Consider the following 10482-nt stretch of genomic DNA (forward strand, 5'->3'; position numbering starts at 1 on the left):
GGCACAGCTGTGAGATTGCCCAAGAAGGACCCCTTCCTTAGTTGGCCTGTGACTGATTCAGTGGGCACATCCGAGCTGAGGGCAGCAGGTTTAACACAGCGGGTAAAATGGCCCAAGGGTCATCCTCACGGTGACCCAGATGGTTAACAAGAAGGAATGAGTCCTATTTTACAGAAGAGAACACTGAGGCTCAGGAGGGGCTAGTGATTATCTGAGGGCTGCCCAGCAAGGATGTGATAGATTCTCAGACCAGTGCTTGCTGCTTCACTGCACAGAGGGATCAAATGTTCTGAGGGAGATACTGGGCAAGCCTGTATCTCCTGAGGGACTTGCCCCCACCCCCCTAACTTGTCTCACTGTGGCCCTCTCCCTCAGCCCCGACAGCGCTGCTCTGAAACATTGTGCCACCCATGCCCCCCTCTGCAGCCGTGGGGCTCCATGGCGGAAACATCAGTTCCTGATAGACACCAAGCCCCACCTGATCAATCAGATAGGAACAGTCTGAGTCCTGAGCTCCCGGGGACCTTGTCCTGAGGGGACATCCCCTCTTTCCTTGCTCATCCTTACATCTGTGGTCCCTACAGCCAAAAAGTGCCTTTCAACACCAGGGCTTGAGAATGGTCTGCACCTATTTGTGAGAGGAGGTGGCGTCAGTGTCAGGGAATGGGTTGGATGGTGCCTGGTTCTCTGGGTCCAAACCCCGGGGCTCTGCTGTGTGACCCCGGGCAAACGTCTTTCCCTCTCTGGGCCTCGGTTTCCTCATTTACCACATCATCTTGGATTCGATGGCCCCACTCTGATGTAGTATTTAGTCATGTATCTTTCCTTCACTAAACCGTATAGGAAGGAGTGAAGCCTTCCTGTAGGCACCGGGCTGGATGCCGGGGATTCAGCAAGAAGAGAGGAGTAAGGGTGAGTCTCTGCTCTGAAAAAGCTCAGATTCCCATTCTGCAACGTTTTTGTTTTTTTCTGCTCGTGCTTTTCCCTCATGCTGACTTACCTTTTCAGAAAATGCCCCCGCTTCCGCTGGAGAATAGAAATTGGCAAAGAGAGAGGGAAAAGGTCCAATTTGCGCCTTTGCTATTTTAGGGAAGGTTGAAATTGCCAGCCAAAGTGGAGTGATGCGCTCACTGGAGTGACCTCCGTTCCCCAAGACAGGCGGAAGCCCAGGTCCTCTGCTTGGGAAGTAGCTCGAGCTCTTAGGCGCGAGGCGTTATTACATAAATTCAAGCTCGCTGCCGATCCTTAGTACCCTGAGTTGCCTGAAGGGGGGAATGGCACTGCCTGCGTGTGCAGCCCGGGCGCTCGGGCCGCCGCTGCAACCGGAGCGAGGAGCGCCCGCCCGCACCACCTGTCCCCGCCGGCATTCCAGAGTAGAGGCCGAATTGGCAGCGAGCCGGCCCGGAGCAGTCGCCGCCTCAGTCCGCGCGGGCCCTCCTAGGGGTGTGTCTCGCGGCTTCAACTCCCAGCCGCTCCTGGACGAGCCCCTAAAGGCGTCTTCCTCCGTGGCGGGAGCCGCGCGCACCCCTCTCTTCGCGCTGCTGCCCCGAGGCCGCCGCAGGCGGATGCACGACCTCAGGAGACGCTGGGACCTGGGCTCCCTCTGCCGGGCCCTGCTCACTCGGGGCCTGGCCGCCCTGGGCCACTCGCTGAAGCACGTGCTCGGTGCGATCTTCTCCAAGATTTTCGGACCCCTAGCCAGGTACGTTTTAGGCGAAAGCGGGACTCGCGCTCCCGAGCCGGGGAGCGCAGGAGCCGTGCGGGGAGGGAAGGCAACCGTGAGGGGAAGGAAAGGGCGCAAAGTTCCAGCTGGCCGGTGGCGGCCGGGCTCGGGGGCTCCGGTGGGGCGCGGCGCGCCTTTGGCCACGCTGCGGCTCCCTCCCCGCCGTTCCGCGGGCACCGGCAGCGCAGCGTCTCCGCTCGCTAGTCGGGCTGCCGGCGGACTCGTCCCCCCGGGGAAACTCCGAACGCCCGGCTCGGAGCTCACTCGAGGCGGCCTCCAAGGTGGGCAGCCGGGCGCGGGCAAAGGCAGGGCTTCGGGGCGCACGGGGAGGGAGCCCGCGAGTCGAGCGGGCGGGGAGGCGGCGGCGTGCGCGCCCAGGGGACTGGGTGCCCAGGCGCCGGGGAGAGTCCGGTGGGCGAAGCGGGACGGGGATGGGAGCCGCCGAGAGTGGAGCGGGACGCGCGGGGGCTCGAACCGGGGGGCAGGGTGTGAGTTGGGGAGTGGAGGCGACCGGGCCAGGCGGCGTCCCGTGGGGACGAGAGCCCGCGACGCGGCTCTGGAGAGCTCCGGCGGAGGGGGGGGGCGGGGGGAGAGGGCAGGCGGCCAGCGGGAAGGAGTCGGGGGGAGGGGGGTGTGCGGCAGGAGCCACAGCGCTGAGCCTGCCGGGAAGGAAGGAAGCGGGGAAGGGCGCCGCCGCCGCCGCCGCCGTGGAGTACTCGGTGTGGAGGGGAGGGGAAAGGGGGCGCAACGGCGGCGCCGGGGGGAGGGGGCGGTGCGGGCGCAAGGCGAGCGCGGGCTGAACTGCGGGATTGACGTAACGAGCTTGGGTTTCCCCCAGCGTCGGGAACATGGATGAGAAATCCAACAAGCTGCTGCTGGCTTTGGTGATGCTCTTCCTATTTGCCGTGATCGTCCTCCAGTACGTGTGCCCCGGCACAGAATGTCAGCTCCTCCGCCTGCAGGCATTCAGCTCCCCGATGCCGGACCCGTACCGCTCGGAGGATGAGAGCTCCGCCAGGTTCGTGCCCCGTTACAATTTCAGCCGCGGCGACCTCCTGCGCAAGGTAGACTTCGACATCAAGGGCGATGACCTGATCGTGTTCCTGCACATTCAGAAGACCGGAGGCACCACTTTCGGCCGCCACCTGGTGCGCAACATCCAGCTGGAGCAGCCGTGCGAGTGCCGCGTGGGTCAGAAGAAATGCACTTGCCACCGGCCGGGTAAGCGGGAGACCTGGCTCTTCTCCAGGTTCTCCACGGGCTGGAGCTGCGGGCTGCACGCCGACTGGACCGAGCTCACCAGCTGCGTGCCCGCCGTGGTGGACGGCAAGCGCGACGCCAGACTGAGACCGTCCAGGTGAGTGCGCCGCGCCCGCGGGGGAGCCGGGCCCTGGAGCGCGGGAGCGGACCTGGGCCTGGGCGGGCGGAGGGCGGGGAGGCGCGGCTGGCCGCGGCCGGCGCCCCAGGGCGCACCTCTGGGCCCGGCGGGTGCGCCCGGACTGGGCGGGCGCCAGACTCCCTGGCGCGCACGCTCATGGCGCGGTGGCGGCCGCAGGAAGCCTGTCCGCTGCGGCCCGGGACGGCTCGTCTGTCTGTCGGCGGGTTGGCCTGCTTGGTGGCTGGGAGTGCGTGCGGGGGGCGGGAGGGGGGGCGTCCGGGAGGCCCCGAACGAGCGCCCCCCCCCCGGCCGCCGCCGGGACAGGGTACCGCACGCGGACTCCGGGCTGGAGCGCCGGCAAGAACCGGTCTCGGCGTGTGAGGTCCCTGAGTCCCTCTTGTCTCTCTCTGCACCCCGGTTCCGAAGCCTCCTTTCTGCCCACTCTTCCTCTTCCCGCTCCCTCATTCTCCCCTCACCTCCTTTTCTCACTTCCTCTATCTGCCTTTCTCTCTTTCTCTTGCTCCCGTACTTGTCGGTCCCTGGCCGCTCGCTCTTGCCTTCTCCCTCTCTTCTCACTTTGCTTCTCGTTCTTTCTCTTTTACCCATTCTGATTTTTCTCTTTTTCTTTGACTTTTGCCACTCTCCTTTCTGTCCTCTGGTTCTGCTCGCCCTGGGCAAGTGGGTATCCCTCTGCCGCTGTTTGGGGACACCCGGAGAGAGCTGGTGGGACCCAGCTTACGTCCCCCGCCCCTGGCTGCCCTCGGGCCATCCGCAGCGCTTTGCGAGTGCGAGGGGGCACCCTGCGTGCCGAAGGACGAGCTGGGACGCTGCCCTGACCCCGTGTGGGGGGTCGCTCTTGAGAAACCTCTCCAGATGTACGTGTACAAATCCTGAGCCCCAGCGTGGGGGGCCGGCAGCCCACGCGCTGGGAACCCCAGGGCCGATGCGGAAAATGGTGATTTATGAAGAGCCTGCAGCCAGTTGCTTTTGAAGCTAGGGCATTTTCCTTCATGGAGCCGCAATGCCTGGTTGCTGGAGGTCATGGAGTGCCATAAAAGGGGGAGGGGGAGAAGGGCGTGTTGGGCTGGAGTTGCTCCAGCTAGGGCTCCGATTATGCCACTGTCCCTAAAACACATCAGGGCCTGGCCGAGGAGTCCAGGGAATGCACTGGATGCGTCTAATTGCCAGGGGGCCTCTGGAAGGGTCTTTGAGCAGGCAAGGACACGGCTGTGGGCTGTGCCCTCTGCCTCTCCATCAGGCGACCCCAGGGGCCCTGTTTTCAGCAGCTGCCTACCTGGATCCGCTCCTAACTCCTACCTCTGCTGCCTCAACCGCTCCCCCCACCCCCCCACCCCCACCCCCCGGCGCCGCGGGGTACTCTGTGCCTTGGACAAGGAGATGCCTTGCAGAGGGCTCCTGGAATGCAAAAGCCAGTGCAGTTTCTTCTTTCCAGACGCAGGCAAATGGAGCCCTCTGACTTTCTGCTCACCCCTGCTCACGCTCCTTTCCCTCTCTTTACGGCGGCCTTTCTTGAATGCTGGGATTCTGGCAGAATCTGTTGAATGTTCAGTGCCTTTACAGCCCTAATAGATTTTCTTTTTTTCATCCTAAGAGAACCTTGGCTCCAGGAAGGTTTGTCGCCTCAGTCCATTGTAAGAATTGTGTAAGTCATTGTCACCTTAAGATACTGGGGTTTATTTAAGAAGGTTCCAAACAATTTGGGAATATTGAAAATAATCTCACTTGCTGATGGAGCTTGTAGGTGTAGAGCTCCACAGGACACATGTGCCTTTGAAAATCCTCCTGGACATGTAGATCGGGGTGTGACGCGGTCCCTAAACAAACCTTACAAATGTGATCCCGATTATGTATTTGGTGGCCACTATCCTCTGGCACATTCCCTCAGAAATTTTCCATTAGATAACCAGTACCCTCAAGGGGAGGGTTCACCCTTTTGGATGGTCCCAAATAGAAGCGACATTATCTGACATGAAATGAGATTTTACTTGGTGGTAAAAGGGCGATACCACAGTGCCATCTAGTCTAATCGAAGAAGAACCACTTTTTAAAGAGTCAGAGTTACCGGATCTTACACCATTTGCACAAATGAAATAAAATTTGCCAGAGAAACACATTGCCACCCCAAAGGCATCTTTTTATTTCATTAATTTCCACCCACCTCCAGAAATCTTCATCTTGAAGAATAGCGGTAGCTTGAGGGTTCCAGAATTTCCCAGGGTGTTGATACATCCCCGCCTTCAGGACCAGTTCAGTGAGTGCTGATAATCTAGAGGAGCGAAGGTATGCGTGAAGTGTGTGTGTGTGAGTGTGTGTGTGGTGAAAATCAAGACACGGGGGCAGCAGTGCCATGTGGGGGTGAGGAGCCCGCCTCGGGGGATGAGAGTCAGCCGAGCAGAGTTCCCGCTCGGAGTGGCCTTCTGGGCCAGCTGGTGGTCTCTGCGCTCCGCTGAACCGAGGGGAACAGTGGGCCGTGCCTGTTTGGCCTGGGAGTCCTGACACCTGGGCCTTCGCTCCACGCTAGCCATGAACCAGCTGTGTGACCTTGGACTGGAGCCTGTCCAGGCCTTGTATGTATGGAGTGTGCGTCCCAGTGTCTGCTGAGCTTTCACATCCACTTATCTCTGGTATTTCGCCATAAACTTGCAGTATCTTTGGGGAGAGGGTGGTGTGGGCAAAAGCATCCCCATTTATCAGATGAGAGTGTAGGCCAAAGGGGCTGCCGGACTTTCTCAAGGTTGTCGAGCTCTGGGGTGGCCCAGCAGGGATCTTGCTTCAGTTCTGTCTGCTCCCTTGAGTGCGCCTTGATGAACGGGGTCCTGGCCCAAGCCCAGTGAGGCATTTTGTGGCAGTGATGCTCACAGAGGGAGTCCTGGATAAACGTGAACTGATAGTGGTACCACCCACATCGTCCCTGGTTTCAGGATGCGCTACCCGTGTGAGTTTGGACGCAGGATCGGACCGGGGTTGCCACACCCCTGGGGAGGAGAAGAGAGTTCTAGCTCCCTGAGGCTCTCTGCTCCCCGGGGGTGGGTGGGTGAGTGGGGTCTCGTGGCTGGGTGGCTGCCATGTTGGAAATCACCACAAAGCTGTGCAGGATGGGAGCCCGCTTGGGGGCCTGGTGGATAAGCACCAGCAGCAACAAGGGCCACCTTCTGACTCGCAGCCATCTATCCACATGACAGGGGGTGTGAGAGGCCATCGTGGCTGCGAGCCAAGACCCTGAATCCTGCTCCCAGTGCTACTTTGGCCATGCTTCCCTGCCTCCGGGGATGGCAGCGGGCTCGGGTGATATATAACTGCTGAATAGAAATGACTGTGAGCACGTTGCCTGGTGAGGACAAAGACAGAGAATGCTGGGCTGGCAAAAGGTTCAAGTTGTTTATTTTTGAGAATAATATTTCTTAAAAAAAAAAAAAGAAGACAGAAACTAGAAATTGCATTTCATGCATCTGTCTGCCAATATGTTGTTTGGGGTCAGAGAAGGGTCCTGCTCATTCTAGAATTTCTAAGACCATTTTTTGAAAATGTATCAAAACATTCTTGCTTACCAGCTGTTAAAACTCCCAAATTCTGCAGGCTTTTCTCAGGCCAAATTCCCTCTGTTTGTAGCCAACTCCAGAGCACCACTCTGTCTGTGGGAGAAATTCTGAATTGGGCACAGAGAACGTGCGCTGGCCTCATTTTTCTCTGCCAGGTACTGTGCTGGCTGGCGCACACAGGGGGCATGGGCCAGGGTCTGTGGCTCTACAGGTCAAAGGCTCTGAGCATGATATTCCTGTTGCATCCTAGACTTTTAGTGTCTCTGAATTTTCCAGCAGCCATATGGAAGAGTAATTAATTGTCATCTAAAATCCAGTAGGCTATCCCTGACGGGAAAGGACTAAAAGGCATTTTATAGGGAGAAAAGCTCTCTTTTTCTTTCCCTTTCTTCTAAAAAGGTGTCTCTATTTTGAACGAGCTCCATCTTCGCAGGAACCCCATGGTGCCTGTGCCCATCACACCTCCCGTGCCCACGCTCACACTCCTTCCCGTTTGGGATTTGGCAGTGAGGCGGGCTAATAGGCCCGGCTTGCAGTGATGCCCCCCTGTGGCCCTTCGGGCTGTGGCCCACCAGGATCTCACGGGGGGCAGCTTCATCGTCCAGCGTGCATTTCTTCAGCTGCCTTTGAGGGGAGCTGCTATACTCTCCCACCTATTTCGCAGGAGAAGGGGAGAAACTCGCTGTCACATCTGTCGAACCTGAGCAGGATTTGTTAGCATGGCCACATGGATGGCAGACGTGTTGTTGGAGTCCTGACAAAACTCTCAGTTCTCGGGTGGCTGCCTGGGTGGCTCAGTGGGTTAAGTGTCTGCCTTTGGCTCAGGTTGTGATCTCAGGGTCCTGGGATCGAGCCCCACCCTTCTCCCTCTGCCCCTCCCAACCCCCACCCACCACCGCGCGAACTCTCTCTCTCAAATAAATAAATAAAATAAAATTTAAAAACCTCTCAGTTCTCGGGGTAGTATAAAAGGCTCTTCAGACTTAGCATTTCTTAATAGTAATTTTAGAGAAGTGGTGTTATGCAGCAAGAAGAATGTCAGAGCTTGTCTTTTATAGATGTCTGTTGTCAACTTCAGTAGTATGAAGTGACATTAAAGATTAGTCATCTTTTCCATCGTTATTCATTAAGCAAAATTTTGTGAAACTGCCCATTATCTTCCAGGGAAGGCATGTCATCCTTGCTCTCGCAGAGTTTACGGCAGAACAAAATAATTTGGTATTTTAGACATTTAATAAAGGAGATGAATTTTGTTTGGAAATGATTTGAATATCAAGCATGTCTTTAAAATGTCACACCTTTACAGGAATATAGTGAAACATAGAGAAAAGTCCATCTGTTTATGGGGAAGTTGATGTCTAATCAGGAAACTCTGAAGAATTGTGACCTCTGCACAGTGCTAGAAGTTGGGGGCGATTAGAGTCTAGAGAAAGCCAGAAGAGCCAAGGTCACCGTCTTCAGCCTCAAGTCCATAAAGATTAGAGGCCCAAGTGCAGAACTGTGGGTCAGAGTGGGGGTAGAGGTGGGGGGGGGCTTGTGATTTGGGGCAGGTCCATCCTCCTCTGTAGAATGGGAGATTTAACCAAGATACTTTCTCAGGCCCATTCCGTCTAAACGATGAGGAACAGGCCAGAAAAAGGCGAGATGTATTCAGGAACACGTCTGGGAATATGTGGGCTGTATTTAGAAGAAAAGAGACATTGTGGGTGGGCATGGCATCCTCCTGGCATCATGCGGTTCAGCAGCCTCACCTAGCCAGGGCTGGCCAGAACTGAGAAGGTCATGGTTGGGACAGGGTGAAGGAGGGAGGTGGGGTGAGGCCTCATGGTCGAGGTCCTGGGGTGGCAATGAGGAAGTTGAACCCCAGTGAGTAGGAGAAGCCCTTGGATGGAAGGCATCTAAAAAATACAAAAGGAAACGAAGGCTGGAGTCCAGTTGAATGCCCCTCCCTGATTTCTAGTTTGGAGTGGAGGTGGTACCAGTGATCAAATCAGAGAGGTCGAGAAGGGGATCTAGTGTGGGCGGGGTGGGCACTCTACATACTACAGAGTTGTGGCCAGTCTATGTTGCCTGGATGTGTTGTGGCCAGGGCTCATAGGGAAGGGAAAACCACTCTGGGGCAGATGAGGGCTTAGTTGTGTATGCGGGAGTCTATGAACCCAGTTAATCTGCTTTCACAATTGGCATTATTATTTAAATGATAGCTGCAATTCACACGTGGAACTCTTAGCCAAGGCAAAGGATGTTTGAAGGGAGGAAAAGATAGACCGTTAGATTGCATAAAAACAAGAACTGTTCATCTGTCAAAAAGTAGCCAAAATGAAATGGCATATTGTCAAACTGATGACAATAGACACAACAAATAAAACGGAGAAAAAGATGACATCTTTTCTGTATAAGGGACTCCTACAAATTGATTAGAAAAACAAAGGATACGGACCGACACGTTACGACAGGGGACGCACAGCTAGTTTACAGATGTGGAAAAATCGTTCAGTCCCATTGGGAGTAAAGGTATGCAACTTTAAGTCATTAAGTGTAGGAACACCTTTTGCCTCTTTATTAGCCCTGATTTAAAAAAAAAAAACACAAAAAATAAAAAACCTCGACATACATCACCACCACCATCAGTCTCATAATTCTCATACATCGTTAGTGGCCATATATGTTTGAACGATTCTTTTGGAAATAAATTAGATAACATAAATGAAGAACATTAAAAATATTTTCTTTGACCCATAATTTCTTTTCCAGGATTTTACTGAAAACCATAATCCTATATGTGTTTTTCATTCACTCACTCATTTCTTTCTTCACTTTTTAATCAACAGATAATTACTTTGTGTCCCCTATCACTGGGCTATGTGCTGGGGGCCCTGTTGTGGTTCCTACCTTCATGGAATGGGAAAGATAGACATGAAACCAACAATTAATGGCTTAAAATTGTGAGAAATGCCATGGGAGGGGGAGGTATAGGATGATATAATGGTACACTGGGAGGCTAGCTGGAGTTCTTTATAAATGCAACAAATTGGAAAAATCTGGACATCCACATAGAGGAGAATGGTTCAAGGAATCTCAGTACATCCACTTGAAGGATTATTAGAAAATCATTTAAATGTCTTTCCAGAGAGTATGGAAAATTGCTGGTGATTTAAAGCTAAGGGAAAAAGAGATAGACAATTATGGACCCAGTATAAGGACAGCTATGTTAGAGAGAGGGAGTGGGGACAGGGAGAGACGGAGACACACACACACACACACACACACACACACACACACACACACACACAAACATCTTCCCATTCCCCCCAATCTAAGCGTAAAAGACAAAGAATGAAAGAAAAATACCAGGATATTAGTAAATCAATTTGTGATTTATTCTTATTCTTTTTTTTTTAAAGATTTTTCATTTATTTGACAGAGAGAGAGCGAGCGCACGCACAAGCAGGGGGAGTGGCAGAGGGAGAAGCAGGCTCCCCGCTGGGCAGGATCATGACCTAGCCCAAGGGAGACATTTAACCCACTGAGCCACCCAGGCGCCCCGGTTTATTCTTATTCTGCTTCTCTGGGGGTTTTGCATTTCCTTTATGAGTATGCACTACTTTTATAATAAAAGTAAACAATAACAGTTTTTAAAATGATGTTTTATCATGGCTGTGATAAATTATACTCAGGTCAACTTTTTGGTTCCTGAAGACCATGGCTGGCTATTTCATTAGCTTCTTGATATCCAGGGAGTTCTTTTTTTTTATTTTTTTTTATTTATTTATTAGAGAGAGAGAGAGAGAGAGAGCAGGGGGAGAGGGAGAGGGGGAGGG

At 54.3% G+C, this 10482-nt stretch overlaps 1 protein-coding gene across 2 annotated transcripts in view; it reads left to right on the top strand.

The window, feature by feature from the left end:
- Nucleotides 1-1138: 1138 nt before the first annotated feature.
- Nucleotides 1139-10482, top strand: part of HS6ST2 (heparan sulfate 6-O-sulfotransferase 2) — a 283050-nt gene continuing 273706 nt past the window's right edge. Inside the window, exons 1-2 of one of the 2 annotated variants that reach the window (XM_073879132.1) lie at nucleotides 1139-1702; nucleotides 2562-3080. In XM_073879132.1, coding sequence (XP_073735233.1) covers nucleotides 1275-1702; nucleotides 2562-3080 — 947 coding nt within the window. In that variant the 5' untranslated portion in view covers nucleotides 1139-1274. The remainder of the gene's footprint in view (nucleotides 1703-2561; nucleotides 3081-10482) is intronic. The other variant, XM_025852562.2, reaches the window with a different exon arrangement.

The sequence above is a fragment of the Callorhinus ursinus genome, unplaced genomic scaffold (genome assembly GCF_003265705.2).
Source record: "Callorhinus ursinus isolate GAN/ISIS: 27379988/994484 unplaced genomic scaffold, GSC_fseal_2.0 scaffold33, whole genome shotgun sequence".
Taxonomy (NCBI): domain Eukaryota; kingdom Metazoa; phylum Chordata; class Mammalia; order Carnivora; family Otariidae; genus Callorhinus; species Callorhinus ursinus.